Source organism: Phodopus roborovskii, unplaced genomic scaffold, assembly GCF_943737965.1.
Source record: "Phodopus roborovskii unplaced genomic scaffold, PHOROB, whole genome shotgun sequence".
In the NCBI taxonomy this organism is placed as follows: domain Eukaryota; kingdom Metazoa; phylum Chordata; class Mammalia; order Rodentia; family Cricetidae; genus Phodopus; species Phodopus roborovskii.
Window position 1 is genome coordinate 2,664,992 of NW_026126480.1, and position 8,626 is coordinate 2,673,617.

The 8,626-nt window shown below is 37.3% G+C and overlaps 1 protein-coding gene across 1 annotated transcript; it reads right to left on the bottom strand.

The window, feature by feature from the left end:
• Positions 1–2,732: 2,732 nt before the first annotated feature.
• Positions 2,733–8,626, bottom strand: Tmem126a (transmembrane protein 126A). The gene is made up of 5 exons (XM_051192243.1): positions 8,552–8,626; positions 7,035–7,130; positions 4,113–4,306; positions 3,705–3,819; positions 2,733–2,969 (listed from the first exon to the last, which is right to left on the bottom strand). The coding sequence occupies exons 2-5, from the start codon at positions 7,121–7,123 to the stop codon at positions 2,771–2,773; spliced, it is 597 nt and encodes a 198-aa protein (XP_051048200.1). The 5' UTR covers positions 7,124–7,130; positions 8,552–8,626; the 3' UTR covers positions 2,733–2,770.

An 8,626-nucleotide genomic window follows, 5' to 3' on the forward strand; every position in this document is an offset into this window, starting at 1 on the left:
TAGATAATATTTGTGTTTTCTCCCTCTTTCTGTGTTGATTCTAAGTTGTAAGGCCCACCTTTATATTTTTATTGTGTTCCTGGGCCAGTGTTTCCCCTCTTCACCTATTTAATTAGGAATTAAAAAGGCCTTCCATTATGGCCTTTTTCTCATATATTTGAATTTAAAACACCATTATGTGTGAGCTCAACATTTAACCAGTTACCCTGTTTTACAATACTCTATATTTTTTATTGACTTAAATTTACTATCTGAAAATAGTTTTGTTTACATTAAGAACTGATTAATAGATCTAGTCACAAATTATGTTTGGAGCACTGTATAATTCTGTCAGTGTAAAAATTTGAATTTTATAGCCCCCAAGTGTTTCCAAGTTTTGTATCATCCTGTTGGGGTCAAATTTTTAAGACCCTTCTGGCTCTTACCTGAGATTTGACTTTAATAATACATGTATACAAACATATATACATATACATATATATATCATGAATATTCCTTAAAGCCATGTACCTGGACAGATTTAAAAATTCTAAATCTTTTTAATGGTTTGTCTACTTTAACTGGATCGAACTCTTAACAATATTTCTCACTGAGGTAGGTCTGAGCCACGAAAGGCTAAATTTCCTCAGGTGTTAATGTTCACAGTTCATGGTCATATACCTGCCTTCCGAACAGGTTTTTTTGTAGGCTTATAGCAGTAGACTAAGCATTTATTGCTTAGTTGCCCATTTCTACTAGTTTAAAAAGAGGATTTGACTATGTAGCAGAGAGAAGAGTCCAGGAATCCTTTTGTGATGGAAACAGTTTAACACATAGCTAGAGTGTTAGGAGTAAGGTCCTGGGACCATTTCAAACATAGTAAATGGCTTGTACTTATCAAACAACATTGTTCTTTCCACTGGATTTTTAAGTTGCCTGAAGTTGATTATACCATCTGTGTACCTAAGGAATCTAGTAATTATATTTGATAGTTTTTTAAAGTTTGATCAATTGAATTATGCGTTAAAAGTGAGAATGTAAGTGGACAGTTTTTTTTTTTTTTTTTTTTTAACAGAAAGCTAATCTTGTAACAGGCAATTTTGTACAAAATACATTTTCTCTTTGCAGTTCTAAAAGTAAACCATACTAGAACTTGGGAACTCATAGGAAGCAAAAGAAACCACATGACTAACCCAGGGAAAGATAAAGGAAATACTTTTTCCTTTCTCTTGGAAACTCTTTTTCCTTACCTCATAATTATATTTAAAAAATGCTTTTTGAATAGAGGGCTGGAGAGATGGCTCAGAGGTTAAGAGCACTGGTTGCTCTTCTAGAGGTCCTGAGTTCAATTCCCAGCAATTTCCTAGTGGCTCACAACCATCAATGAGATTTGTACCCTCTTCTGGTGTGCAGACAGACATATCAAGTATATCTTTAAAAAATTTGAATAGAGTACATTTTATGTGTTCTTTGAAAGAACAAATCATCTTTGCATTCCAAAATCTATGCTTTCACTTGAATTCTGATTGTTTTGTTGATAGAGACAAGGATGTTGCAATGGACTAGAAACCACTACTGTACATCAAACTGCTCAAACTTGATACAACGGCCCTGCCTTTTTCTCCCAGTTGCTAGGCATGCCTGGGTTCCCCCCCCCCCCCCCCTTTAGACAGAAGCCTATTTCACATTCAAAGCCACCTTTTCTAAATCAACAAGTCACACTATTTAGAAGGAATAGTTAAGATGTACTTAGAAATGAAACCATATTTAGTATGGTTGTAGACATTGTTAGACTGTTAAGAGTATTTTGTGGTGAGTAGCTGCTTCACAGAGAATCGATCTAATGTGCATTTACTGAGGCTATGTATCCACAGCTCATGATCTTAGAAGCTATGTATGGCTGCTAGTGGCTAATATTAATAGTACAGGTATTTGTCATCACAGAAATTGGACAGTGTTCATTTGGATGCCACAGTAGCAGTTTAAAAAGGCTATGAAACACTTGGGAAGAAGACAGATTGCTCCAGAGACATAAATGATCTAGGGAAGTAACTCCATGAACATACTTTAGAAAGCAAAAATAGGAGCAGTAGGCTGTGAATGGGGTTACTCAGGAAGGTACTGAATTATAGGTTAAATTGCTCAGCACCATAAATGGAAAAATAGAAAACAAACTCAAGCCTGAGAATCTAGAAAACTACTCCATAATAGTTCAAAGCTTAAAAAGGAGACTTTCTAAACCCTGTAGCTCCAAGGACATAGGCTGGGATTGACCCTTTGTGAGGAAGATGAGTGACACTCATGGAAACAGCCTCAACAGAAAAGTAAAGTAATATGCTGTAATTAAAAGAGGGAGAAAAAAAAAAAAAAAAAAAAACCTGTTCCTATTTGGCTTCATGAGGTCTTTGTTCATAATTGCTATGTAGTCATTTTTTTTTTTTTTCTTGTGTTATAGACTAAATGACTTAATGTAAAGGAGTGGTACTGGCAGTGGTTAAGAAACAGTGTTGGGCAAACTAGAGAAATTACGTTTTTTTTACATTTTTGTTTTTTGAGCTATGGATTAAACCTAGGTCCTCTTGCATACTAAAACCATTCTACCACTAACTTACATTCCCAGCCTCAAAACTATGCCCTGTATGTAGTTTTTATTTGGAGTTCCAACTTTTGTTGCTCTGTAGTCTTTTGTTGCAGGTCAGAGTTGTATCTTGTAAAACATTCTAAGTCTGTATTTTTAATATAAGAGACATAGATTATTTTCACCATTTTATTTTTGTTGTACATATTTGCTTCAAATCAATGAATTTTCTAAGCCAGGTTCAGGTAACTGAAGAGCCTTTATGAGGAGTCTATACTGTCTAGACCCAAGGTATGCTGCAAACACAGTCTGAAGTAGAATGGGAAACACCATCTTTCTACAGACAGGCTTAGAAACTGTAATCCAGTAATTTAAGATGTTTCCTCTCCGTGGTAGAGGGCTGGTTTCATACCTGTAAGAAAGCATATTGATTATCGAGTATGTCAGTCCTATAAGTCTTAAGGTAAAAGTATCTAAAAGATAATGGCAGCCTTCCTTTTTTATTGGCATATATTCACTGTTGGTAGTAATTGGCTTCATAGACATTTTCATAAATGCCTTCTCTTCAGTCTTAAAAATGATTGTTTTGCATTGGTGGCACATGCCTTTAATCCCAGCTCTTGGGAGGCAGAGGCAGGCAAGATCTCTGGGTTTCAGGCCAGCCCAGTCTACAACTCAAGTTCCAGGACAGCCAGTGATGTTATACAGAGAAACCCTGTCTAGAAAAAAATCAAAACAAAACCAAAGAATTGTGATTTCTTGTGCCTCTTTAGTTCACCTCTGGAGCTACTCAAAATAGATTGCTATAAGAGTTCAGAGAGTAACTGGAATATTTTGGTGTGCACATATATTTAGGATGTGTGCAAATTCTTAGGATATTCTATATGACACAGCTGTTAATGCTAGACCTATACAGCACTCAAACTGGTTTGTTTTGTAACAAACATTCAATACACAGTGAAGGTTAGTGGCCTGAACTATATATAGAGGCAGTCACAGCACAACAGAACTACTTTAAAACTTGTGAGAAGGGAACCACTGCCTTTGGTCTAAATGACTTAACATAAGAATATATTTGCTCTTTTTAAGTTCTGAGTTCCTTAGGTGGTCGTACAAATAAAGATTTTAAATTAGAAAACAGTCCTACCTGTCAGCAAGGCCCCCATTCACAGGTATAGCCAAAAGGATAGGGTATATACCACCCAGACCAAAAGCAACTAGTGCACCCCGGGTCATGGCACAGGTCTCACAGTTCAGATCACCTAGGAAATAAATTGTGTATATGATGGTCAAGATACTTATTTAAAGAGCAGAGGGTTCACATTTCAGTGACAAGAATGATCTTACATTCACTATGGGAACACAGCTTCAGATCAGGAAAATGATGACACACATGTACTGACTGCTTGGCTGGCAGACCCGATGTGAGTCAGCTGTTGCCTTTCCTAAGCACTGCATTACAGCCCACAGCTACTTAGTATTAATATTTTGGTATTATGTGAAACTGCATAGTGTGCACTAAGGCAAACTGAGGGGATAATGAAATAAAACATACCTGTACTCAAAGGATAACTTACAAAATTTACATAAGCCAGGCTTGCTGTCACAAAAGGCATCACAGCCATTGGTAAGCTGGAAGCTAGTCGAGCTTGTGTCACATGCAAGATGCGCCGAAAAAGATTGTTTGCTATCAGGCCACTGAAACCAGCATTAAGTCCAACATATGCTGACCCATGTTCAAGCAGATTCCTGAGGGTGAGGGAAAAATAAGTTTCCACAATTTGGTTAAGTTCTCCTATTCTGGTATGTTACAGAACTTAATAGCACTGTTGGAAGAATTAGACATATACAACCAAAATTAATACCTTCACATCTACATTTCTATTCTAAAAAGGCTTGAATACGGGCAATACATAAGAATACTGTGGTACTGGCTACATGCATTTTGTGATTTTAATAAAGAATCTTGCCCCAAATTATGTAATGGAATAGCTCCTGAGAGGGCTCTTTTGAACTCCCATGGTACCTAAAAAGCACAACACATTCTAAGGTAGTACTGTTATTAGTGACTTGCAACCATCGTGTCTTATGAATAACTTGTTTCTACACATAGAAACATATTCAACTTTATCTCATTAGTTTGAAATTAATGTATTTCCTTTTACTTTTCTCTCAAATATTAATATTATTCAGATTATAAAATTGGGGTAACTGACATTTAAGTGAAATACTATGCTAGGTAGTTTACAATAACTCATTGATGAACATTTAATAGATAATTTGAGATAAGTAGAGAAATGGATTTTAAGCCAAAATATATGCTCTATATGCTTAATTTTGGAAAAAAAATACCTAAAACCACCACTGAATCCTACAAATAGAATAAGCTCTTCAATTACAACTCAGTCTGGTTTCCACCAACTGCATTGTGATCTGTATATGGCTCACTGACGCATGTTTCTCATTTCTCAACCCACCAGGGTCACCCTAAAATTACCTCCACTATGTTCTGTAGTTTTTGTTTATTTTAAAAGCTTTCCTAGGAGTGAAGTGCCCTACATTGTATAAGATAGTGCTTCTTGACCTCTCACTTCACTCACTGAGAACTAGTTATATAAAGGTGACTTGTTGGTAAAGGCACAAAAAAAGCTGCACTCCATCTTGGAGATTCTCATAGTGGGCCCCATGGTAAGAGACTGAATTGGGGTTTTCAGAACTCTAGAAATGGGAAATGGTTCTGAAAATTAAGAGAACTATTGAACAACTACAGTCCCAATGTGAAAAGCCTGTTTTTTGTTTGTTTGTTTGTTTTTGTTTTGTTTTTTTAGTAGGGGCTGAAGAGACAGGAAACTTGTACACTTTCACAATTAAAAGTTACAAAATGGAATCATCCCTAATTTAACCTTGGAAACCAAAGCTTAGAAACAGTGGAACTGAAACCTGAAAAGAACACTTTATTGTCTCCTAACTATAGTAACTGTGGTTTTAAAATTAAACATTTCTATTGTTTCCAAGCTAAATCATAACCTTGTAATGCCAGCTTAATTCCCAGCGTTCTCTTTAATTTGGTGCGGAGACCACTGTCAGCCCACTTTCTTCCTTGTTCCTGTCATCTCCATTTCTACATCAGTTGTTCAGGTTTTCCTTACCTTGTTTAAATTTTCTGTTATTTATCTCCAGAAACAACCGAATGGGGTGTCTGTGTAGGGGTAGTGCCAAGGGTTACACAGTGGCTGAAATTTATCAAGTTCTTAACTGCTGCTCAGTGTATATAGGTCAGGTTCTCTCTCAAGATGGTGTCAGCAAAAAGTGGAATTGGTATGGTCTTCCCAGTTGAAAATGAAGCAATCTCCAAAGTCATACTTTACATCTTTGATTTCAGCTCCCACCATGCTGTCTGTACTACCAGGGTTACTTAACTATGTTGATCCTTTCACTATTACCTCTCACCTAATTTAAATCTATTAATCCAAACTGGCTGGAATAGACAATAAAGTTAGTTGGATCAAATTTTTCCTGCTTAAAACATTATGTCCACTTATGTTTCACTAATATTGTTTCCTCAAATATGACACACCGTAACTTTGTCACTTCTGTGACCCTGTTTCTGCTCTTCCTAGACTAGCTCCTTTCCAAGGTCTCATGGTTGGGTAAAATAAGTCTGAGTAAAGGCAGGTCTGACAACCTGAGTTCCATTAGGACCCACATGGAAGGGGAGACCAGACTCCAGAAAGTTGTCCTCTGACCTCAGCACTCGTGTACACACACAGCCTAGCCTTAGCTTGTCATAACTGTGACCCACTCAGATTCTTTGTGTGACAATGAGGCCTAAGAACATTTTTTTAGAAATGCACTGTTGTTGTGTGTAATACCTTTTTATTATCAGCATACTTTGTAAATTATCTTTCTCCTTTAAAGATCTTTAAATACTCATTGCTCTGTCATTTCATCTAGCCACATATTACATGGTATTCTTACTAAAGGTAAGCATACAGAGATATACTGAGAAGACAAGAAATAAAAAGGAGCTGCGTGGTGGTTTTAATCCCAGCACTTGAGAGGTAGAGATAGGCGGATCTCTAAGTTCAAGGCCAGCCTGGTCTACAGAGTGAGTGCCAGGACAGGCGCCAAAGGTACACAGAGAAACCCTGTCTCAAAAAGTCTAAATAAATAAATAAATGGAAATAAAAAAGGTGAACAACGTTGTTTTAAGATGTTATTTATAAATGGGATCATGCAGTTTTATATCACTGTAAAAGTTGGATAGAAAAGGGGGTTCACCAATAGGATACCTCCGAGTTCTACTTTCAATTTCTACAGTGAGTTGTGACACACAAAAAAAACGGTGTCTCTGAGCTTTACTTTTTCATCAAAGCAAAAATACAGTTTTGTTCCTTTGATATCCTGTGTTAATTATACATAAGCCAGCAAATTTAAGACAATCTGATAAAGACATTTTAATACTAAAGGATCTTACCTGTCTGACTCAGGAAGTTGTTTAACTTTTCTGGATATGATATTAACTATTAAATCTTCTTTGACAGCACTTTCTTTATGATTTTCCATCTTGAACCTAAAAAACATGAAAATCCTATTTTAAAAATTATCTAGAAAAAGCCATCTGAAATGTAAACTTTGGAAAGTTGTGAATTTCAAAATCTGAAAAACCAATGCATATGTAAGTGTACAAAAAAAAATCCCCATCCTCCAGTAAAGCACAATAGAAACCTGAACATGAAAAACAACACAAGAGTTTCTAAGAAGTAGACACTTCACAGTCCTTATTTCCTAAGCAATTTACAACAGGAATAAAACAAAAATTATGTTTAATTCAGACATGGTGACATGCCTGTAGTTACAGCACTTGGGAAGAGGACCCAGAAGGATCAGCTCAGGGATATCCTTGGCTACATGAAAACTTAGCACAGGAAAACCATAAAGAACTTGTATTCAATAGTCAAGTGGGGGAAAACAAAACAAAACAAAACAAAAAACCAGTAACCTTTGACAAAATTTTAACCATTAGGGGAAACTAAGATCACATAGATACATAGATACTCAGGTTAGTTAAAATCAGAAAAATTTCATTTGGAAGCATTCAGGAAGGCTGTGACATGCTGCCGATGGAAGTATAAAGTATTTTTTTTTCAAGTGAGTGTAACCACTTTGTAAAAACAATTAGGTGTCGAGCCAAAGAGTTGGGAATGACATTGCAAAAGATCAGGATTGGGTCCTCAGGCTTTACAGCTATCAAGAAAGGTTTGCTCACAACTGTAACTCCAGTTCTAGGGAAATGGATATACCCTCTTCTGACTTACGTGGGCACTGCAGGTGTGTGCACTAGGCCACATTAGGATACACATGACTAAAGATAAAATCAGGGGCTGGAGAGATGGCTGAGCAGTTAAGAGCACCAGCTGTTCTTCCAAGGGTGCCCAAGTTTTATTCCCAGCACCCATATAGTAAGTACCCCAGGCCCAGTGTGATCTGATGCCCTCTTCTGTCCTCTGCAGGCACAGATGTGACAGACACTTTAGACCGACTATGGCCCACATGCCAGTAGTTTGCTGATCTCTGTACCAGGCAGGGTGAATGTCAGAATGGCAAATGAATTTTTGTGTGCAGATCCAGCTAAAAAAACACTTCCGGTGGCAGTTATAAAAAAAACACGGTGGCACGTGTAATAGCAGTTGGGAAGCTTAGGCATCAGGGTCGTCAGTTCCTGGGTTATAAACTACTTCTCAAAAACAAAACAAACCAACCCAACACTAAATGCTACGCATATTCCCGAAAGTATCTGCATAAAAATGGAATATCGGATAATTAAATTTAGCCACTGTTACGCTGTAAATTAGCAGTAATTCTGAAATCAAATTTAATAAATCCTGCAGGGTCTTCCCTGTAGGTGGAAAAGTGAAGAGGGGCTCAGCACAGACTGCTTCCCCTCGGTGGCTGCTGCCCCGTGCATCTCCTAACACTGGCATGGTTACTCACACTCCGCGGGATGAACGTCGCCGTCTGCCCTCCTCCGAGCCGCCGGTGCTTGTCCAAGTTCTCCGGCGCCCGGGT

Excerpts from the sequence above, each read along its gene's own strand:
- Tmem126a (XM_051192243.1), bottom strand. The coding sequence starts at position 7,123 with ATGGAAAATCATAAAGAAAGTGCTGTCAAAGAAGATTTAATAGTTAAT. Across the intron at positions 3,820-4,112 it reads AAGTTATCCTTTGAGTACAG|GTGATCTGAACTGTGAGACC; the intron begins GTATGTTTTATT and ends TTTATTTCCTAG. Across the intron at positions 2,970-3,704 it reads AATGGGGGCCTTGCTGACAG|GTATGAAACCAGCCCTCTAC; the intron begins GTAGGACTGTTT and ends GCTTTCTTACAG.